The following is a 24,073-nucleotide window of genomic DNA, read 5'->3' as shown; positions in this document are numbered from 1 at the left end:
TGAAAATGTATCCTGCCATCAAGTGAGCCCACACAATGCAATCAGTTTGCTTCACCCAAAGAGTCTGAATTTTCACTGCTGAGTACCTGAACTGGACTGCTCAGGAAAACTTACAAATGGATCACAGTAAATATTTGCTTAGTAACGTTAATTAAAGGACATATTCAAGAAAACAGAAGTGTTTGTAAACACGTGGAGGAGGCGAAAATCTGCTGAATAAATTTCTGAGTGTGAACGAGCGCCTTGGCTCAGCTGCGGAGTCTCCACATTCCTCTTCCTGGCACCGATTAAATGTCAGATCTGGGAACTGTCCCGTACCAGCTGACTCACCACAAACTGACAACTTCTGGCCTATCAGAAGAACACAAAAGCTGAGTTTGTGCCACACCAGGAGCTCCGATCAGCCCCTGTGCCAGCGGGTGTCAGTACATCTCGGCTCAGCCGCTGCCTCGAGGTGCGATACCCAGCTCAGCTCCTCCACTGCAGTCACGACTCTTGCATGGAGTAACGAGCACTAATGGAGGCTGTACAGCTTCTCCTTCATTCTCCTACTCAGCTCAGACTCTCATAGTGCCCTACTTTGTGAGATATATATATATATATTTATATGTATTTATATTTGAGCTCCATTTCCCAGCTCAGCGTTACAGCAAAGACAGTGATGGATTTAAAGAAAACGTCTCTCTCACCTATGCTATCAGGGCTTGCATTACTCAGATGGTTGGTAGCCTAAAAATAACACATGCTCATTAAGATACTACATGAACCTGCACATAATTGTCATGCTCAGATATGAAACCTTAATTTCCTTGAAGGATCACTCCCCATCGGCACAGTTTCCTGACAACCCTTCTGAACATGGAGCGTTGCTCACCTTCTTGATCAAAAATACATTTCACACACAAGTGTATCTCCTTTTTCCCATCCTTTAAAAGCATGTGTGCTCTCATCTTTAAAAGAATAAATCAAGAATTCTTCCCTGGCTGGCTCACCAGGATTTTACAACTGAATTATAGTAATTTGCAGCTAACCCCAGCATAAACCTTTCCTCTGATTTTACTATTAATGACTCCGCTGGTGTGACCTTTTTCACGAGCAGCAGACCAATGAGTAATAGCCACTCATCCCACTTTCCCTTGGAGAGATTAAAGACTGGGTATGAGGCAGGTGGAGTTTGGAAAGCTCATTAGAAAGTATGTGAAGTTTAATCAGACTTTGATGAGAAGCCAGAATTGATAAAGGAGTGACTCAGGTTTCCCGTGTGGCTAATATCTCTATTATTTTGTTTTAGTCTCTTAGAGCAAGCCAATTAAGCATGTGCATAATTGAGAAATCACTGGTCTAAAGGATGTAGAGTAACACCAGGAATGAAGAGTACTCACTGCAACTGATAGACTTGATTAATTAGTGGAAAAACAGACTGGCATCTAAGTTTAAATGCACAAAATGTTTCTCACAGTCCTTTTTCTGGTTGCTGGGGGAGAGATTACATTGAAAGAGTCCCGAAGAGGAATAAAGTTGTGCTGTGCTGCACTAAGGAGGGTAAGCCCAGCTTTTCTTTACCCATGGCTTTGCTCAGCTCACCGTAAACACCCGCTCTGGCTCGCCCTTGGCCCGCATGTTGGTGTCATGAACTTGCTTCAGGATCATCCAAGCTTCATCATGTTTACCAATCTGAAAACACCAAAGAGAAGGAAAGCAAGTGTTCAAGCTCCCAGCTCTGTAATTTATCAATGCACAAAGAGAAAGCAATTCTAGAGGTCCAGCATAGTGGAGGAGCACACAGACAGCCTGGGCTGCATGAAACCTGAAGAGCTGAAAGCTGCTTGGTATTCACAGAGTTCAGCATCTCTGGAGAAAGGAATTGTCCTAAAACTGCCTGAGGAAGAAAAGGGGTCAGGGATAGAGCTTTAAAAATAGATGAAAGAAGAGGAGATGGATGAGGAGAACTGGACTCTCACCCCAATTCTGCTAAAGGCTTGCAGGTTTGAACTATGTATTGCTACATTTCCCATCTGTGAAATGGAGATACAGAATACTTGCTTAAGATTGCTGAGGTTTAAGTATTTTACTCAGCTAAATGTACTTTGCCCTTTGCTCTACCACCAGGATTCAGTAGTTCCATGTCCAAACTCGGTGAGATGTTTTCAAAGTGCCTTTGTTGGCCATATAAAATTCCCATCTCTCACTACCTTCCTTCTGTTCCCCATCTGGCAGTGACACACTAATCATCAGTCATTGACCCCACAGTCTGCAATCTTTGGGGTTTAAGTAGTCTGTGGAACTGGTGTAGACATGTAGGAGTGGCTTTGCCTCTGAGCTTGTGCTCTGTGTGTTTGATGGGACAAAGAAAGACAGGCACTGACACATTAGGGACCTGCCATCCTCTGCTGATATCTGACTGCAAGGTTTGAGATGAATCATCTTACCTCCAGCAAAAACCGTGGGCTTTCAGGCATGAATTTCAGTGCCACCAGGGAGGCGATGCAGGGCAGAGCACACACGAGTACAAAGACTCTCCAGCTGTGGAAGTGGTACTTGGTTCCCATACTGAACCCCCAGCCTGGAAACAGCAAGAGCCAACAAGTAAAAATACTGGCCAGAAATTCTGAGTTTTTCTCTGCTAAAGCAGCTCTGAACTTTGCAGCTGTGTATGACATGAGGACAGGTTGAAAGTTTGCTATTCTTAGTACTGGTGGCTCTTGGAGGCTCTGTAGCATGCTCAGCAGATAGAAGTTCATGTTCATTACAGAAATTGGAACATGCTCAGGCTCTGCCTTTTAAGAACCTTCTTTTATCTTTGAGTTTAGAAATCACCTAGTGATAGGAACAGCTCTGTGCTGCTGTAGGCTGGTAAGGCTGGAAAATTGTACAGGAATAAGGGCCATAACTGATTGCTTCTCAGTGATGTTCCCAAAGGTTTACAAAGGTTAAATCTCTGATCTGAGAGGCACATTAGAGACAGCTTCTTTCCATCTCCTACATCACATATGTATTTCACATTTCATGGAAGTGAGCAAGAAAAGCAAGTCTATTTTTTTCCAGACTTACAAAACCTGAGCTGGGGTTCAAACTTAAAAACATCAAAATCCTAATCCTGCATTTGACCCCCGCTCCTGCTTTTTTCCTGGTGTGTGACCAAGTTAGATATTCCCTGCTAAGAACTGGAAAGTACAGTCTCATTCTCCTACATTGCTCCATTCCCTAGGCTCAAATCTCATAAGGAGTGTTCAAATCATTTTATTTTCCTTTAAAAAATCTTATTCACATAATTAGGAAATCATCAAGCAATGGGTTTTGCAGAGGCCTCATCTGAGCCAGTCATGGTGCTCCAATGATTTCACACAGTTCCAAAATAGAAGGTGGAACACTGGAAATCAAAAAGAAGTTACAGAAACACAACATCAAAAACTCATCTGAAAATTAATTGTAATATAAATATCTAAGGGCTTCTAAAAGCAAATGTTGTTGCAGGTAATAGAATTATTTCTACCTGACACCACTGCAGTAAGTTTGCCTATTTCTTCCAACAGTCTCTGTCACGTCAATCAAAAGCATGAATATTTCTTTATACTGTTTTAAATGTGCTAAAAATGAAATGATAGATAGGTAAATGTTAGTGGTTTCCTTTGTGGGTTTTGTGAACTGTCCTACTTTCCTCAAACAGGATTTTGCAAACAGCTGGTGTCACTGAATACTGGGGGAATTAATCTTTTCCAGTAGATATTTGCTTCTGGTGTTTTCTTAGGTTATATACACAAGTTACAAGGAATTTCACATGACATGCAGATTTTGCTTTTCAGAGCACAAGAAAATTTCAGTTTACAGCCATCCACTTTTTCATTCCCACTTCCAGCTGAGGGCAGGGAACCCATTCCACTCCTGTGCCCATGTATGTGAAGTCAGAAGTGACTTTAGCCCATCACATGCTGGGCAGTTGTGTCACCAGACACAGCCCTGACAGTGTGGACACTTGGCTAAGGGAAAGCACATGTGCTGTCCTAACTGCTACCACTCACAGCATCCAGTAATTCCCTGATTAAAGTAGCTTGTTTTTGATAACTGGATCAATTTTTGCAATATAATCTCAGTCAATTTTTTCCCCAAATGAGTTGACATTTAGACTAAGAGCTCAGGCTCCAGCAATGTAATTCAAGGGATGTATTTGAGACTTTAGATGGAAAGCAGCCCTGTCCAGTCCCATCGACAATTCAGTATCCATCAGTCAATCGTGCAGTCAGTTTATGAGACCTTCTGTGACCACTTCAGGTATCTATTATTTTCAGTGATACTTATGGTGGGATGTGTAAGAACTGTCACTGCCTGTGCAAGGTGTGGTGGTGTAGGAATGTGGTGGTGTAGAAAGTCAAAAGCGCAAATTACCGTAATGTGGGATGATGCTCCAAGCCATTGCTGAAGCATAAATGCCACCAATCATCCAGAACATGCAAAGCCAGCTCAGGTGTTCCCCCCTCTTCTCACGAGACAGGAATTCAGAAAAATAGGCAAACACGATGGGGAGGGTGCCCCCAATACTGAGAAGAAAAAACAGCACATCGGGAAAATGAGAGTCTTCATCCATGTCTTTGTGGTTAGGATTGCATGTTTAATGAGGGAAGGTCACACACAAATGGGCTGCTCAGAAGTGAGACTTAGAGGAAAAATGAAAATCTCTCTTTGGTTGGACTGGTCTTAGAAATTAAAGATAAACAAGATCCTTTTCATGCTCTAAAAGCTGAATTTCCTGTGCAGTTTGTACAAACCCAGAGTAATATCCTGCTCTTCACTTAAACATCTTCTCTTGTTATTTCATTTTAGGGAGGCAAAATACAGGCAGTCAATTGGAATTGCTGAGGGTCTCATTGGAGGCCTTGGAGGTGGGGATTTTTCATATTTCTGCACAATTTGGGCAGTACCAAAAGAACATCAATAACCAAACTTTTCCATCATTACAGCCCTAAGGGTCAAGGGTGAGGCAACACAGCCACACGTCCTAAATGGCAATGCCATCCCAGCTGGGTACCAGGGATGCATCTCCTGAGCAGCCACCCCACACCCCCACACTGCCCATCTGTCCCGGCTCCCCAGGACAGGGGGCAGTCACCAGGTACCCACCCGAGGCCTGAGATAAGGCGGCAGAAGAGGAAGAATCCGTATCCCTGGACGAAGGAGGAGAGGAACGCGAAGGCAGCATTGATTGCAAGTGAAATGATGAGGCATTGCTTTCTTCCCAGTTTATCAGCGAGGCCTCCCAGCAAGACAGCCCCCACCATCATTCCTAAGTAGACTATCAAGCCTGGAAGTGAGAGAGACAGCTTGTTAACAGGGTGGAAATAGTACACAGTGTTGAAGCAGATTTTAAAGTGCCCACGTGGCAGCTGATGTCGTCCTGGCATACTGTGCAATAGAGATACTCCTAACCACCCCAAATCTCAGATGCCAGAAACTCTGCCCATTGGCAGGACAGTAATTTTCCCATCTTGTGCCTGAGAGCTGCCATCACTTCGGGCAATATGGACATACCCTCATTTGACCAGACCCACCTCTTTCCTTCCCAACCTCGCTGCTCACATATCCCCTGCACGTAAGCAATGGCCAGGCATAAGCAGCTTAGGATGCACGTGTCCCAGCTATGTGCCACCAACAATACAACAGAAGTCTGATGTCTTAACTCCTCTGACCCCCCTGAGTGCAGCAGGATGGAGGATGTGTAGGGGGAGGCTCTGTCAGGCTGCTGTTTATGCTCAGAAAGCTGTGAGAGCAGAGACACTGCTGAAGCATGGCTAAATCTCTTTGCAGTGTTTCATCCTTCACTCTCTGCTTTTCCCAGCTGTATCTGAAAGGATCAGTCTGTTACCCAGACTCACCTCGTGTAGCTCAGCTACTTCCTTCATTACTGAGCCAAGATCTGGTGTCTAACTAAAGGACAGCTTACTCAAGAGTGCAGTCTTGATTTGAAAATTTGAGAAGGGAGAACCTAAGGCTTGTCTGGACAGTTTGCTCTGCAGAGTTCTCTCTCTAGCATTGTTAAGAAAGATGGATTCTTCTTTTTAACCTGACTTCACCATGTCTTCTACTATTGAGGTCCTCAAATGACAGTGTCAATGACTCATTTAGTGCCAGGCTGAGTAGGAGAGAATGGGTTTCCACCCTGGGTAGTCTCCCTGTACCCTGCTCAGTTTGTGCTTGCTACTGTCCTGAAGAACATGGCAATTGTCCTTTGCTCTTCTACTGCCACTGCTGCAGAAGGGCCACAGATTTTATTGCCTTTTGCTTTGTGCAGGTACCAGTGTAAACAGCTCTAATTAATAATGCTCAAACGTTCAGGAATCTATTTTTCATTTATTTTTTCTACTTTCCAGATGTAGTTCAGAAGAAATTGGTTGCAACCACAGCTTTCCCTGGAGAGCACAGAGGTACAAGAAGCTGCTCCCAAGAATTTCTGCTGCATCATATAAAACCCCATTGACAGACTGTAGCCTGTGTCTATAGGCTGCACAATCCTGTGTGGAGATCCTGGTGGGGCCTGACCATGGCTGGATGTGATCCAGAGGAGCTGAGCTGTTTCAGGATGAAGAACATCTGCTTGCCAGAAAGCAGAACTTGCAGTGCAGGGAGTTCTTGAAAGAAAAGGATGATGCTTCAGGGTGTTTGGACACTGGGGATATGTCAGGTTCAAGATCCAGCTGAGCAGGGGCTGAAGGAAAGCAGCAGTGCTCTCTGCATCCCTGGCCCCAAATGAAGGCATCAGATGCTGAACAAGTAAATACACTGCCTTAACAGGAAACATTTCTATTCGGTGATTGACGAAATACAGCTAAAAGAAACATTTTTCAGACATGGTTGACTCTTTGGAGGTCCATTCCTCACCTTGAACCAAGCTTGGCTTCTCTTGAGAGCCAAGGCCTTCCCCAGGTCCTGCTCTTGGAAAACAAGGTGGCAATGAATGTGTTTGTAATTCATTAATGTTTAAACAAAACAATCAGTCTGGTGGCTGAAGGCAGCTCTGTGCTGTCCAGCAAAGCCAGCTAAGGGCTAATGCAGAGTTATCTGGCAGCTGATCCTGTCTTGCTTTTGATTGCAAATGCCTGCACTTGATTTAAAATGCATTACTAAATTAAAAGCTATGCAGCAGAGATCCATTGCAGCATTTGAAGGACACTGGTGTCACATTGATCAGATGTGGAAAAATTTGGATTTCTTAAATTTCCTTATTCCACAGTGGGGTCACCTCTATGTGAGTGATTCTTTTCAATTCACATGGCGTCTGATGGGCAGCAAAAAGTCTGCTCTTGTCTATGAAAAGCCTTTGTACCAGAACCGTGGAGCAGGATTTGGCCAATTGTACCTCCACCATGAGCATGTGGCTCTGTGCAACCTATCCTTGCCCTACCCTCCTGATCCAAGCTGTCCTGGTGAGGTGATCTGAAGGTGTGTCAAGGTTTCAGGTACTGATCTGAAGAGAAGATACAGACACATCTCAGACTCTGAGATCACCATTTCTATTAACTTTGACCTCCAGCTTGTTCACTGAAGTGAAAATTACAAGTGTGAGCCAAAGCAAAAACAGTTTCAATCCAAAAGCTTCCTGAAGGAAGGATCTTAATGCAGTTCTGGATGGCTTAATGCTTTTACCCTGGCTCCTGAGCCACATTTAATGGAGCAACTCTGATGGCAGCCAGTGGAAGGAAGTGAGGATGAGCCCTGTATCTACTCACTGATTCATCACAGCCACCCATCTGACAGTGAGCCCTGCCAGCACTGCCAGACCCTGATGAGGAAGAAAAAATGTTCTGCCAAACTTGATTTTTTAATTTTTTTTTTTGTTGGAGAAAATCCCTGGATGGCAGATGTTCATCCAAATCCTCTTAGTAACAGAAAACATCTCAGGTCAGGAGGAGGTGGAGGAGATTGTTACTGTCTTCTAGCCGGTGTTTTACTGCAGTGACTGGTGAGGGGCAGCCTGTTCCCTGGCCAGGAGAAGAGTGGGCTCAGCACAGAATGTGGCAGTGCTTGAAACTCGACATGAAGAAGTGGAGCTGCTTTTGTAAGCACACCCCTGCAGATTCTGACTAGGGAGCCCAGACTTGTGATGGAAGGGAAGATTGGATCTCTGCAACACAGCATCCATCAAACAGTGAGCAGATAAATCACAGCAGAGCTGTTAATGTCACAAACTCATCTGGAGGATGTTGCTTTAATTAGTTATTGTATATGATAAATCAACTGATTCGTGGTCCCCCAGGAATTTAAAAAAATAAAAATCTGTAGAAAAGAAGATATCAGGGACAACCAGAAACTGTCTACTTAGCCAGGTTTTGAGGGAAGGATCTTGGTTATGGAAATATGTGCTTCGGGGTTGAAGCAAAATCAACAGAACACTTCATTATCATGGAGAGGTCTTTTTTTGGTGAAGACTGCATATTCTGGCCAATATAATTAAAACTTAGGGGTAGCTGCTATAGAACACTCTGTCAGCTGATGGATCTCGGGACCCAGGGTGCAGAACAACGTCTGCTTTGCAGATTGCTGTGTCCTGGATTGACAAAAAGGTGACAAGGACCCAGGGAGGAGTGGAAGAGTTACTCAGCCTCTTTGTAGGAAGACAGTCTTCCAGGGAACACGTGATAGTTGCTACCTAGCTCAGCTCATATCAAGGAAATTAAAATTTTAAGGAGAGTTGGACCAAAAAAAGTGATCACAAAATGGTATTCCTTATGCTGGGCTAGTTCTGTCCATCAAATATTCTACAGTACAACATTACAATGCTCTGCACCAGAATATTCACTTCTAAACTTGGCTTCAAACCACACAGACTTAGACTGTGCTAGGAGGGATCAGCTTCCCAATTGACACATAAGGTGCTCAGATGAAATGTTAAGGGCAACTCTGAATAAGCCATTATTTGCAGGCTATTCCACAAGTCCTGGAGAATAATGAATGCCTGTGGGAAAGTCTGCAACAGCCTCCCATAAAAGCAGTGGAAAACCAAAGAGCTGAAATTCTATGAATAAATTTTGGGTTATGACTCATCCATTGCTGAAGTTATAAGGAAAATATGTGACCACTGACTGGGCTTATTCCCACTAGAAAAGGGGTAACATACTTAGCATTTTCACATTAAGAAATTCATTAGCCTTCACTGAAGTTGTGTGCTCTGTATCAGACAGGAATTTGAAGTTAAAAGCTGAAGTTCTAGGAATAAGGAAAGGAATATACTGTAGGTACAATTTATGGCTCTCGGTGTGCTAAACTGTATTTTTACTACTTCAGTATAGTTAAAAGTAAACTTCTAGGGGTTTAAGAAAAAAAAAAATTCAAAGTTTACCTAAATATGCATCACAAGCATGAATTTTTGTCATTGTTAGTTAAGGGGATTAAAGTTCTTTAAAAAGAGGCACATCTAAAAATAATCCCTTTTAAGACAGGACAAAGACTTGTGGAATAAGTAGAAAAATTGAGCAGAACAAGCCCAAATATCTCACTGAGAAGAATTAGTCCCAGAGTCCTTGGGGCTGTCAGGGAGGTGAGGAGGCTGCCTGGGCCCAGAGTTTGTCTGCTTTGTCTCTGGTTTGCATGGAGCCAGTAACCACAGGAATGGGAAAGCTCCTACCTGCCTTCCAATCCCGGGTCACTACCAGTACAGCCCTACAGTACAAAAAAAGAGGCTCTTGAAGAGGGAGAGCATTTGGACAAGAGAAAATTATTAGGACCATACATATCTTGCAGTTCAAATTGTAATAAAAACAAAATTGAAATACTGTTACTGGTGTAGAATCTGTTAGGGACGCATCTTATGGACACAAACAAAACTTTGTGAGCCAGGTCTGGACAATTTGGAAGATGGATGTGGCAAGGCAGAGAATCCAATTGTAAGTAATTGAAAGAGAGGGATAAAGCAGTGATAATGGTGACTCTTTTGTACCATACTGATGTCCCAGAACAAGGGAGGGTCCTGGCAGTGGGTGAGCTGAAGGCTGGTGGCCCTTTTTTTCCCTTTTTCCTGCAATTTTCAATCTGCCCTTCCTTGTAGGCTTATTAATGCTTTCCCCATGAATCAGCTTGACCTTTACATGGAAATCAAAGGAAAGGCTGGTCCTGTTGCACTCTCCTTGCTGGTTAATACAAGCACTGAGACTCCTTCCACAACTAGCAGCTCTGGCACTGAGAAAGGAATCTTCCATGGGAAAGGCAATGTTCCATTTTGGGAGATCTGTGTGTGGACATTGGGCAAATCTGGCTGCTGGAGGGGGGTGTGCAGCTGGAGCCAGGTGGGTGGGTGAGCCCGTGGGGCTGTGGCACAGCACAGGTGAGGTGAGGCACAGCACAGGTGAGGTGAGGCACAGCACAGGTGAGGTGCTGCCAGCGGGGTGTGGGTGGTGTTTATGCTCAGCCAGCTTCACACCTCAAAGCAGGGCTTGTCCAGCAACACAATATTCATGGGACCATCTGGTTCTGCCCACCCAGCCCCTCTGCTAAAGTGAATATTTCAACAGAGTCCAAACAAATCCTCTCCTGTCCAACAAAAACCTCCTCATGCTGGAACGCATCAGATGAAATTCCCACAGTGTTTACAAATGGAGAAACAGCCATTCATCCCCATATCAGACCTACACAAAATGTGGGGTGTTCTCAAATCACAAGAACACCTTTATTTTTCCCCTACTGCTCGAGGTGGGGATGCTCCTTGGGATGTACCTCGGGCTGAGCATTTCTAACCAAGAGCAAACATGCAGCCAGGAACCCACACCTGACAAGGGCAGGTCTCAGCAGGGTGTACTGGCTGCTGTGGTGGGGATCCATGGCCATGGAGGAGCAAAAGAGGCAACAAATAACCAAAATAACCATGGCAGAGCAAGGGAGCCACGGCTGGGCTTGTCTGTGCTCAGCCAGAGTTAAAAAAATGAAGTGGAGAAAAGCCATTGAGCCCTGCAGAGGGGATTAGGATTTACTGTCATATCAGGTGAATTCAGGTCAATGAGAAGCTGGGACCAGATTTTATCTCAGCTGATAATAAAACATCCTCTTCACACAGCTCAAAGCAGGCCTGTTGTACACATTCTATTTAACCTGAATCACACAGCCAAGCTTGAATTGCTACATAAAAGCATAATAACTTATAGGATCTTTTTTTCAAGGCTTTTTAAATCTGGCATTACAAGGTTAAGAATCTGTAATATGATATTCTCCTTAAAAAAAATATTATTAAATCATAAAAAGGAGAAGGGAGCCTGAAAAAGCAATTTTATTCTCAGCCTTAGTGTAGCTGTTTTACAGTTACGGGCAAAGCCCTTAAAAATTTCCTTGTCTCAGTTTAGTGAACTGTGAAATGATGATAACACAACTGCAGCTCTGGGATCTGGGAGGGCTGATGCTTTAACTGTGCCTCGAGTTCTTTATATGCAGGATGTGAAGAAGTTTAAAACATTACTATGTCATTATCTTTTATACTTGTTGTGTACTTATTGCTCTGTGTTTGCAAACATAATATTTAGTCCTCTAAAAACTGATTTATAGCATGTAAAGATATATATTTATGAGATGTTTCTCCAAATAATAGTACTGTGAGCCTTTCAGCAAATACAAAATTACAAATTTTATTATTCTTTTGATTATTTTTAGCGTATTAAAAAAATGTTTCCAATAGGCTGTATCATACTGAGAAGGAATATTGTTTCAGTAAATTTAAGAATTGAATTATTATTTTGACTACTGATGATGAGAGCTCAGCAAAGCTGATTTATCAAATGAATGAGTAAAAATAATGTTGCTACGTTACCAAACTTATTCTTAACAACTTGTATTAAAAGTTGATGAAATCAAACTGCTGAAATATGTATACTGTTGTTTCTTTTTTGTTGTTGGTGGGTTTTATTTTTGTAATACCCCCGAAATCATCTTTAAAATAGCATTTCTCATAACTGAAAAACTCCAAATACGTGTTTTGCCCCACTTGGGATATTTAGGGCTAAAATAGCTGTTAATTTGCATCTGATGGTGAGATGTTTATTTTCAGAATGAAATGTAAACGTTTTCTAAGATGTGTCATATCCATTTCACACATTTCATGAAACACTGCGGGCATCTGTTTATTTGCAATTTTTGCATAATTTGGCCATAGTTTGCTTGATATTTTCCCATGACTGCTTTCCAAGGGAGAAAAAATATGCAATATGCAGAGTGTTTAATGTAAAATGTCCTTTTAACAGAAGCTGAACTTTACTAAATTGGTCTTTAGGAGGCGTCTGCTTTATCTCTCCTATTTGTCCCTTCCTATTTCTGCTGGAGTTTGATTACTCACCTGACTTATTTCCCAGTTTTTCCCTCCTGGGCACTCTTGTTATGGCTGAGACCTTGTGTGTTTTAAATGTTAGCAGTTGCCTGGAAGTGACCTTAACTGCTCCTGGGAAAACCTGGTTATGTTTCCTTAGCAAAAACGAGGGGAGATAATTGGTTCCTTGGGAATAAACACGAGATGTTTATTGGTACATGGGGATAAGGCAAGGGGCAGTAGCTCATGTGTGGATAAAATCCCTGCTTCCCTAAAACCATGTGATAACTTGAGGGAAAGCTGTGCCTGGTCCAATCACCCCCCTGTTCACCCTGTGCAGACACACTGGTGCAGGACTGTCAATGCACATTGGAAGTTGGGGTGAAGGCTCTTTGATTGCCACCAAACCAATCTCTATTCCCTGATCAATGTGCACTGCCATAGGCCACAAAGGGAATGGGTTCACAGAGGGACATGAGCTTGTCTTGGACACTGAGCTTTGTAGGAGATACCTTTCTTCCTAGCTACAGCGGGATGGGAGCTGAAACTGTCCTAAGAAATATATTAATTATTTTGTTCTTGTCTCTATGAATAGCTTCTATCAACTTCCTCAGCCTTCCCCTTGAAAAGTTGAAATCTGCTGTCCTTGTGCCCCAGCTGCTCAGAAAAGAGATGAAACCTCCTTGTAGGGCAGTATTTGGGGCACGAGGCTGTGCTGGAGGCAGGGCTGCACCCACACCTCATGTCCCTGCACTGCCCTGCTGCCTGTCAAACCTCCAACACCCTCTCCCCTGCTGCTGCCAGCCTTCATCTGGCAGAAAGAATCCTTCCCCTCTTCAGACCCAGAGATCTGCACTGTTCCCTTCCTCTGCCCTCCAGCAGCCCCTACCCAGCCCAGGTCCATCACAGTCTCTTCTTGATGCTTTGGGTACATCAGAGCACTGCTGTGCAATGTAAGGATTTCCAGGCCATGCTTAATTCATTCTCACAGAGTCATCTCACAAACCTCAGATCCAGCAGCAGAGAGGTGTCCAGCAGACAAGAAAGGGTGTTTAACAAATGAGATGGACTGAATCAGAGACCTGTCCCATGTATTGACCACCAGTCAATAACAACTGCATGCTACCATAACCACCCACTCTCCTCCCTGCTCCAAACTAAGATGAACCAGCTCTTATTGTTTTTAGAAAAATTATTTTTTTCCTTTCATAATGAAGTCCTGAAATAGTTTGAATACAAGCTTTGACAGCAGATCCCCCAAACAAACAAGATAAGGACAGGAGAAGTTGCCTTGCAAAATAGGTTCTCACAAGCTGTGTTTGAAAGTGGGCAGGAAAGGCAGCAAGAAGAGTTCTCTTCCCCTCATTAGCAGTCCCAGATTAGCTCTGTCAGTGCGCAGGAGGCTGGAGCTGGGGTTGGATACGGACCCAAATGTCTCCTTGCTTATTCAGAGCTTATCAGAACACCCTGAACTTTCAGCCTTGCAAATACTGAGCTGGAAAAAGCAGAACACGCTCTCTGGGGAGATTTCGTGTTCATTTTTACCTGTGGTTGGGCCAGAAATACTTCAAAGATAAATTTCCTTGTGACATTTGAAGTTTTCTCATTCAGGAGCCTGCCAGAGCTTGAGCTATACAGAGGTAGATATTTATGGGGTCAGAGTTTCAGAAAATCTCAGCTTTCAGAGAGTCACCAAAATAAATGACCTGCTTTTCAAAAAAGGTATCATCACTGAAAAGACACCAGGCCTTGTGTCCCACAGGGAGCTGGTGAATTCCAAAGTCCCTTTGAAATCAGAATCTAATTGTGAGAGGTTTGCTTTTAGATAACTGGCTGGAGATATTTCGAGCTAGAATTTTTAAGGGGTTTGTGAAGCAAGAAAGTTACTAAATTCTTTAAGGCTCAAAAGCCAGTACAAACCTGGATAACTATAGAAAGAAACATCCCGATCCTCAAGTTCAAAGGAAAAAGAGAGAAACAGAAAAGTGAATATGACCTCAGTACACCAAGGACAGAGGTTTAGATAGAGATAAATATCTATTGCCTTTGTCACATGAAAATTATGTAAATAGAATGAAGTCAAGAGCTGGGGTCTAGTCCCAAATCTGCATTTACCTTGCATCAGGCAAGGCTTCTGGGCCAGCATTTATGACCTACAGTCCCTGATGATTCCCTGCAATCCCAGTACATGTCCATCAAGACCCACTCTCTCCCTCCTCAAGCAGTTATTCCAAGAGCTATTTTATTTCTCTTCCAGATGCTCTGTCCTATTGCGTGGCTGGCTCTCACTACAGACCATGCTGGATCCTGCCTTGATTCTTGGAGATCTGAGAAGCTTTGCTGTTTTGGCAGATGGAATTTGGCTTGCCTATTGTTCAAGGGAAAAAACTGTTCATCCAAACCTTTCCACCCAGTCTCACTCCCAATAACTAAATCTTGTATTTTGACCTCAGGGAGATGTCAGTAGTGATGCAAAGGGGATGCTGCCAGTAGCCTCAGCTTTAATCTGCATGCTGCACTTTAATTGCATTCCACAGACCTAAAAAGAAATGTCCATTGACTACATCTGATCCTGAACATATGAGCAAACTGAGAAGTTAGCAGGCAGAAGGAACTGACTGCATGTTTGATTTGCCAGTTGGGACTGAAGAAAAGGGAAACCTATAGTTTCTAACAGCTTTGAATTTTGAGTCACTAGATCCACCTTTAGCTTTTCACTTATTTATCCCTGAACACCCCTGGGACTTTTACCCTGTGGACCTGCAGACTGTGAGCTGCCTTGCCCAGGTCCAGCCCATTGTGATCAGATTGTCACCGGGGCCAGAGTACATTCTTGTACAATTCTGCTGCTCATCAGCATGTGAGTCCCTCCTGAGTCAGATCCACCCAGGCATGAATGTGCATGACATACAACACAAGAAGAAAGTCATTAGAAGATCCTGAAATCAGCTGGTCACTAGAAAGAGGTGTCCCAGCTGCTTTCCACTGCATTAGAGGAGCTGTTTGCACTTACCCAGCATCCCTTTGTTGGAACTGGACAAGCACATATCCTTCTCAGCACTGGGAAGAACAAATCCAACCACAAACACCTCCACCCCATCTGCCATCAGTGCCAACCCTAAAACAAAGAAGAGAGTCCACTGGAAGCGTCCATGGCCACACTCCTCAATGATGTTCTCATACTGGTGGGCAAGTTGCTCCTCATCCTCCATCCTCTCGGCCATAAGGTCAGCACGGTCTCTGTACTCATCGTCCACGGCAGGGCCTCGCTTCTTCTGCTTTTCTTTAATGTCATCTGGGTGTGGGATCCCTTGGTACTCCCCCTCATAGACCTCATCATCCTCATCGTGGCCTTCTGTGACATCACTCTGGGCATCCTCCTCCTGCCCGGGCTCATCCCCGCCCCGGTAGTAGCCGTCATTGGGTGCGTCGTAGTTGCCATCCTGGTACCTGTAGTCATCTGAGACCTGGTTTGTGTTTCTATATCCATCATCCATTCTGAACAGAGAGTTCTAAACCCTGTAGGTCACTGTGTGGATATTCTAAAGTGTGTATGGATTTGTGCAGTTTGTGGTGTTGGTTACTTGAACATATCTTCTCTGCGTCCTTTGGAACCGATGGGATGCACAGCTTCCCAGGCTCAGAAGGAGAATTATATATAAAGGCTCTCTTTGACAGACTCTCACACAGCTTTTGGTAATGCTTCACTTTTCAGCTGTCATTTGTGACTTGCCGGCTTCTGTGCTTTGGGTGAGAAAAGCTGCTGTCTGGGGAACAGCAAGGGAACAGCAAATTGCACAGCCAGGGAGCTAGGAGGATTTGACAGGTTTTTCCTGATTCATTGTGGTGCTGAAGGTCACGTCCTGAGAAAGAGGAAACAATAGCAATGAGACAGCAGTAAGCTTGCGAGCACACATGCACTGAGTTTAATGCCCAACATTTTGAATACAAGCTTTTCCTTTGAAAAAATATGGCAACAGAGGAATGTTTTTGCATCATCAAAACCCAAAGCCTCAGAAAAAAATAGAGCATTAAAATGTACCAAGTTTTGTGGGAACCCAAAGTAGAATGTAACATATGATGTGGTCCCAATTTCTGTCATTCCTGGAAGTCCTGCCTCCCATATGTGGTCCTGCTTTCCACTGAGAGCAGAGCAGCACTGGGCTGGGTTGCTGGAACAGAGCTCTCAGGTTGCTAAATATGTTTCCATCCATCTCCTCAGAGCACACTCATCCCTGGTCCCTACAACTGGCTAGCATCATAACAAGACAAAATATGATCTTGGTTTTCTTTTTCATCCAGGTCCCCACATTAATTTTATTTATTGGCTTCTTTTTTTCCCTAGTGTCTCTCCATCTGTATGCCAGATGCACAACTGGCATACAGTGTCTGCCAAGATAAAGTCACCAAAAGTCACGCCAAGATAAAGTCCCCAAAAGTCATACCAAGCTCTGTTCTCCCCATATCTAAACATCAACAGGGGGTGATTTTCACAGAGAGCAAAAAAACAAAGCTAATACAGAATCACTGCTGTCTGCAGGGAAAACCAAGGGAAGTCAAGACACATCTAAACACACACTCCTCTCCTTCTGGACACCTGATTTCCATTATTTTCCAGGCAGTTTCCAGCCAGCTGGCTCTCCAGTGCTCCCCTGCCTCTCACACAGCTGTAGACACAGAGTTTGGAAGGAGAAGCACATGGGAAAGGGAGTGGAGTCACGCCAGAGCAGCCAGCGCAGCGTAGGCATGCACAGAACGTGGACTTTGCTTCAAGCTTTGAGCTACTTGCCTAAATAAAGTGTAAATGAGGTATGGATTGACACAGGCAGGCACAAGCCTGAGCATGTGTGGGTGTTGTTACCTACACAGTCAGTTGACCTATAGAAGTGCACGCAAATGCACACACTGTAAATAACACTGCTATATGCAGCTAAAATGACTTCAGAGGAGAAATTCAGTAGCACTCTCTATAATAAAATGCTCAGAGGGGCATCACTCCTTCAGCTGTGATTTTCTGGCAGCCCAAATGCTCAGGGTAAGGAAGGAGCAGAGCCCTTGCATGGATTGATGGCCATGCCTTGCCTGTGCTGTTCATGGAGCTGCTCCAAGGAACTTCATAAAAGCTTCCTCTGCACTTCTGCTTATCTACCTATGTATTTGTGGCCCATAATTACAACACAGCCTCTGCAGAGCCTGTCAGAACCTCTTCCTTTTCTCTGGCCCTCTGCTATTTGTCACTACACTCAACGTGTTTCCTCTTCCCTTTCTTTACGCTGAATCTCACCATACCTTTTGCACCAATTGAAAAAGACAACAGGGGATTCTCCCAAGGCTCAAAAAGAGCAATCAATAAAGCAATAAAAAAAAAATTAGAAATGCCAAAGGCATTCTGATCAGGTTATAATGAGCAGGAGTCTACAGTGCAGGGAGCAGTAAAGAGAAATATTTGCATAGTCACCAGAGCTGTTAATGTGCAGGGGAGTTATTACATCTGACAGCCATCAGAAGCACTTAAGTGAGTTTACAGCTCTTGTTTCAGTGCTGGAGTGTTACCTTTAATGGTTAAAAAAGTCCCCAATTACTTTTGAGTCTCAGAGCCTCCCAGTCCTGAAGTAACTTTCTTGATTACACAAAGATTTGTGTCATGACTGAACATCGTGTTCTCCAAGGCAGTAAAATGTCATTCCACAGAGACATATTTTCCTTTGAAAAGCAGGGGAAGGAGCCTTTTATTTAAAGAAAAAAAAACCAAAAGAACGATATGTGCAAAAGAATATTAGGCCTTGCTTTGGAAGTCTTTAAGAATCATTTGCTGGCAGGTCATGCTTCAAAGCAACCTCAAATGTTGGAGCAGGAAGCACAGTGACCTCACTGTGTTTGTCCCTTTCTGGTTGCTACAGAACTGAACTGAAAACTCGTTTTAGGAAAGAAGTAACAATAACACTACTGATCAATAGCAGAACTGATCGGACTCCAAATCTCTAGAGACCTTATCTCTCTTTTCAAAGGGTAAAAGTATGTTCTTAAAGACCAAGTGCTGGAAATCTTTTTGTTCTCTGTTTAAAAGCTGCTGTGAGGCTTAAAGCTGGGCTCTTTGCCTCCCACAACAATAGGACCAAAGATCACAAACTTAGGAAAGGCCTATTGAAGCATCCTTCACTGACACACAAAGACTGGCATTTACCAGATGGGATCACATCTTGGGCAGCCTAAGAAATAATGACATGAGCTGATGAGTCTCACAGACTGGTGAGAGTCACCTGTATGGGGAGGAACATGTAATTCAGAGAAAAGGTCATGGCAAAAAATAGTGACTGTGTTCCCATTCAGCTTGTGGGGATCACCCCAGGAGAAGGGGCAGTGCAGAGAGGCAGGCTATAACTTCAGAATGCTACAGTTTTTGTATTTCACACCACTTGTTTTCTTTCCTTGCCACATACGCACAGGCTGATTCACTCCAGACCTGATTCTTTAACACCCTTTCACTCAAGCTGAGCTGCATTCACTCATTAACAGCCCCATTTAGCATTTAGATGCGAAATCATGATGTGTCATAAAGATGGCAGGCTTGGGTTGCTATAATTACCCTTCACAGTGATGCATGAGCACTTGAGACAAATATACTCATCACACCAAGCCTATTGTAGCAGGGTGGGTGTCAGTCTCTTCTCACAGATAACAAGCAACAGCACAACAGGAAGCGACCTCAAGTTGTGCCAGGGAAGTTTCAGACAGGGTATTAGGAAAATTGCATCATCAGAAGAGTTGTCAAGCATTGGAACAGTCTGCCCAGGGCAGTGGTGGAGTCACCACCCCTGGAGGCATTTAGAAGACATGTAGATGTAGCACCTGGGGACATAGTTTAGTGGTGGGCTTTGCACTGCTGGGTGGTTGGAGTTAATGACCTTAGAGTTCTTTTCCAATATAAATGATTTTAATTACAACCCTTGGCCCTTTTAAACTGCCAGTTCCCTTTCCAAGAAACACAAGTGAGGTTTAAACACACAACAAACATTGGGCTCCATAAGGCAGAGCCTGCAGGGGCAGGAAGGCAGAGGCAGGAAAGCCTCATTCTGATTCTCCCCAAAACAGCCCATTATACTAAGTGTTGGACACAGAAACCAGGAATACATCAGAATTCAGATCCTTTCCTAATTTCTTTAAAATACACCATGCATCTTGCATTTTCCTTGTACTCTTTAGCTCTTTAGTTAGCTCAGATGTTGCATACTTAGCTAGGAATTCAGTCATTTGAGCTCTGCAACTTAAAATAGGAACCTAAAGTCTTGGATATCCTCATAATAGAAACGGTGTCTACTCTAGGGAAAGGGATGTTTAAAAAAGATTAACACCTGTATTTGCCTCTCTGAGAGGGCATATGGGCAAATCTGGCATGCTGAGGTGATAAACTGGGGGCTGGAGGGCAGCAGAGTTTGGAGGAGATGCAGAGAAGGGTGAGTTTCTCACGCCTGGTACTAAATGAAGAGAGCCCAGGGCTTTTCAGAGAGCTGAGCTCTATCAGAGAACAGAAATCATGTAGAATTAGTGAGCAGGGCAGATGTGAGAAGGGTTTTCTTATGAAATATTGCACCTTGGGGTATGATGGAGATTCTGGAAAAGCAAAGAGACTGAGGATGCTGCTTTGTGGGAGCACGAGCTGTGGGTGCACACACATAAATGCACATCCGTGATGTGGGTCCAGCAGGGAGAGAGCCAAGGCTGGGAGCTGCACCCAGGGCCTTTGTCTCTGCATGCTCAGAAAGGGAGAACACTCAAAAACAACAGCAGGAGGGAGAGGTTGTTTGAACACTAAGGAGAAGGAGCAGGACAGGGACACTATAAAAATGCTTTCAAGGGATTTTTAGCATTCACCAGAATAATCCCTGTAAAACAGATGGCAGAGCAGTTTAATATTCTGCCTGAAGGACGGCTCCTCCTGCAAAACATCCTCACCCCCAGAGCTGCTTTGTGCTGACAGCAATGGGAAGGTGCCCTGATCCTACAGTGACCATAAGGACATTCTGCAGTCACAAAGCTGACTGTAAAAAAATTCCTGAGAAGACGTTTTCCTCACTGAAAGGAGAAAGATGATTATGTAGATAGGCTTCTGTGAAGTTCCAATCTCAGATTCTTAATGAGGTTGCAATTAAGGGATCAGTTTGCACACACGAAGGGAGAGATTTTTGAGGTGCCTAACAAATCACAGCTCCCAGGGGAGCAGCATCCTGGATTTCAGGCAGCCAGCAATGACACCAATATTCCCAGACAGGCTGAGAACTGTGGCAATGAGTGATTCCTGTGCTGCTGGATGGAAATGTCACAGGCTGAGCACCTTGGGCTCTGTCCCTTGGCTTCTTGGCATCTCTGTGTCCCTCCAGACCCCAGAACAGCACAGCTTTCCTCTGGTGGGAATTACAGATCCCTTGCAGCTGTGATTATATGAATATATGAATATATTCATATATGGGCAACTGGTGTCCCCAAAACCTTAAGCCTTAAATAAACTAGAATGTGGGGAAAAGAGGTCTCTGTGTGCTCTCAGTTTCACAGCTGAGGAGCTGCCAGGAAAATGCTCCCAGGTCTTTGTCAGGTGTTTCAATGAGGTCTTCAGTCTAGCATTTTAATTTTTTTTAAACTAAGAAAAATGCTATTTTACCTCAGGAGAACTTTGAAAAGTTCCCTCTTTCCAACTAGTATAAATTATATTAATAACGAAAAAAATTCTAAAAAATTAGACTGCAATCCCATAATTCACAACAAAAATGCTTTCAGACCAGGTCCATTATAAATTTTTCATCTTATACTGTACAAAGTTGCCCTTTTCATTGGCAAAAAAAAAAAAAAAAAGAAAAGAAAAATAAAAGGAGACGCACAGAGATTTGTTTCAAACTGAAACAAAATATTTTCTTTAAGAAATGCCATCCTGTCAGCTGCTTGATCTATTTTTTATTAGAAACATTCATCGAAACTGATTTTTTCCCCTAAATAATTTAAGTTTGGAAAAAAATTGTAACAGGAACTCTGTGGTCTCAAGGATGTAAAATTATCTCAGGTATACCTTTAAGAAGACAATATAGAGAAATACAATATAGGAAAAGTAATCCTACTATTTATTTGCATATAACTAAAAGTATCTGACCTCTGTGAGGCAGAAAAGGGCTTTTCTTCCACAGGGTTCTGATTATTGTTGGGGGGTTTTCTGGTGGTTGTTTTTTGTTGGTTATTTCTTTGTTGGTTTGGTGGTTTTTTTGTTTTTATTTTTGGTTTTTGTTTTTTTGCTAACATTAAAATTGCTTTTGCAGCCACACATTTCAACATCCAGAAGAGAGCTGAGCAATATCATCATTCTCCTGGACAGATGGCAAGGCTGGGTTCTTGGCAAGGATCCTGCAGAGGGAAAAGCAGCAGGATCTGAAGAGAATTTATATGTGAGGGAAGGTAGAAAAAGGAAATGAGGGGGCTTCAAATACAAAAACGTAGAAACCAAGTGAAATTGGAAGTCAAGGAGCAAGAACAGGGATTAATGGTCCAAACTATGCTCAGAATAAAGAAGGAAATGGCCAGGGAAATATGGAAGCCCTGACATATTATTGATCCACAAACTGTGGGAAAAAATGCTTTGTAATAACAATAGCTCTTGCCTTCACATCCAAGGATTATAAATGCTTCTGGTGCCATCTCTGTTAGAGATCAGCCCTAAGCCTTATTAATTCTTTCCTGACTTTTTGCATCTCTCTTTCACAGCCAAAATAACAGGAGAAAAGTCTCAGAGCATGAGACTCCAAAACACCTTTGGAAGAAGTTGGCTGTGGAGGACATCACTCAGTCAAAAAAAACCCCAAGCCACACCAATGACTGTACATTATTTTAGGGGGTGATTGTATCAAAATAGATCACATGTCTTGCAGGTCTTCAGCAGTCACTTTCCTTCCTTTGCTCTTCCTTCAAATACCCTAATGGATGGTGGTGAAGAGCAGCGTGTCCCTGGGGAATTTCCAGGAGGATGCTCTCAGATCTGAACACTGGCCAGTGAATCTGTGTGATTTAATCAGCTGAAGACCTGGTCTCTTTTTTTCAAAAAACAGATCAGCCCTTGGGATGCAAGTTTCTACAGGACTTTAGACAGGTAAAGGAACACTATGTATATCACTAGGAAAAAACTTCCATTCTGATTCCTGTCCAGTCTCAAAAGATTGGAAGTAACATTTGTCTTTGCAATTAATGTCCAAAAGAAATCATGGTCATCAAGCATTCTTGAAGGAGGACTGTATCACAGTCCCAGGCTGAAAACCCATTGCAACTGGAGCAATATCAGATCCAGTCTAATTTCTCAAATGTCTTTTCTGCTCTTGCTCCAAAAAATCAAGGAGAGTATAAGAGTTTAGTTTTCTTACTCAGTGACATGGTAGCTGGAAGCAAAAAGGAGCTGCTTTGCCATCAAAGACAATAAAATTATATGGAAGGGCAGGTCAATATATGTTTTTCAGGTGTAAAATTATGTGTTAATGGCTACAACAATCAACTGTGGCTGCAAACACAGGAGGCTAACTGGGTCTGGGCAGCAAGAGATTTAAAAATCAAAGTCTGTAGCAGAGCCTACCTTTAAAAAGAATTTGCTTTGAACTGTGGAAAAAGAGGTGTCTTTTGTTGTAGCTTCAGAGGAGAGCCCCGTATTAAGTGAAAACTAAGGAAAAAATAGTTTCTCCCGAAACTTTTTTATTATTAAGAAATTGTTTGATAGATATGTAACATGGGTTCACAAGCTCTCCACGGAGCTTGTTAAGCAAGCTATCTGTGCCACAGATTCTGTAAAGATGAGCAAGATATTTGAAAGTCATTGGCTTGAAATTATCTGGTTCAAAGAACCAACTTTCAGCAGTACAGATGGCACCTACTGATTGCTCCCCTACAGCACAGGTAGGACCATGGAGGGTAAAAGTCCTCTGTGCAGTGTAAAAAACATTGATTTGCTCAAAGATGCTGCCAGGGTCTCTGGGACAGGACTCGTTTATTCACTGCTCCCACACTGTAGGTTGGGAAAGGCTGGTGCAGATGCAGTCCTGGTATATCAAGAAATGCAGGGAAACCAGAGCTGGAGTATTTAGTGTGTTACAAGCAGCCCTGATTAATTATTTAGAGAAAGCGTTTTAGTTCAAAATTCTCTGCTACAGAGTTTATTGAACTGAGGTTCTCCTACAGTTTCTGGATAATCTCTATTGATCTGTGGTGGGTTTTACACATTCCTGAGAAGGTGCACACTGTGTATGTTTGTTCCACCAGGAGAAAACACTTATTGTATAATTTGATCCTACAGTCCTGTGTTGCACAATGTTCTGTGAGGAGAAACTATTGTCTGTGAAGCTGAAGCATTTACAGTAGCCCTCGGATTTGGAAGCAGAGATGGATGGGGTATGAACACAAATAGTTCCGTAGTTTGATTGAACTGACCTGATTTATGCTGAGTAAGAATCTGGCTGCACTGCTCCAAAGCCTTTACATTTTTTCATTCTCACCTGTCCCACTGGGGGAGATTTCTGGTTTCCAGCACATTGCACACTAAAACGCCATTGCCTTATCTGGTGGTGGTGGTGACTCACAGCAAAGTGGCTGTGGGCTGAATTCAGTTTGTAATCCACTATGTTATGTTATGAACCAAGGGACAGAAAGTCCCCCAGACTGTTAGAGGGAGTTTATACCCTGAAGTCTGATATTCTGTTGGTGCAGATGCTTTAAAGGTCATATCTAAGATACTATGTGCTACAGCAAGCTGGCACAGCACTCATGCAGCAGATGAAACAAGGA

The 24,073-nt window shown here is 43.2% G+C and overlaps 1 protein-coding gene across 4 annotated transcripts in view; it reads right to left on the bottom strand.

Moving 5' to 3' along the window:
• SV2B (synaptic vesicle glycoprotein 2B) overlaps window positions 1-24,073 on the bottom strand; it is a 64,113-nt gene that overhangs the window by 14,827 nt on the left and 25,213 nt on the right. For all 4 annotated transcript variants that reach the window (XM_014888809.2, XM_088172634.1, XM_088172633.1 and 1 more), the window contains exons 2-6: window positions 15,285-16,134; window positions 5,116-5,296; window positions 4,384-4,535; window positions 2,430-2,563; window positions 1,585-1,674 (exon numbers count right to left, since the gene is read on the bottom strand). In XM_014888809.2, coding sequence (XP_014744295.1) covers window positions 1,585-1,674; window positions 2,430-2,563; window positions 4,384-4,535; window positions 5,116-5,296; window positions 15,285-15,768 — 1,041 coding nt within the window. In that variant the 5' untranslated portion in view covers window positions 15,769-16,134. The remainder of the gene's footprint in view (window positions 1-1,584; window positions 1,675-2,429; window positions 2,564-4,383; window positions 4,536-5,115; window positions 5,297-15,284; window positions 16,135-24,073) is intronic.

This window comes from Sturnus vulgaris, chromosome 13 (genome assembly GCF_052056855.1).
Source record: "Sturnus vulgaris isolate bStuVul1 chromosome 13, bStuVul1.hap1, whole genome shotgun sequence".
Classification (NCBI taxonomy): domain Eukaryota; kingdom Metazoa; phylum Chordata; class Aves; order Passeriformes; family Sturnidae; genus Sturnus; species Sturnus vulgaris.
Note: the sequence above shows the minus strand (reverse complement) of the source record. Positions and strands in the feature narration are given on the sequence as shown.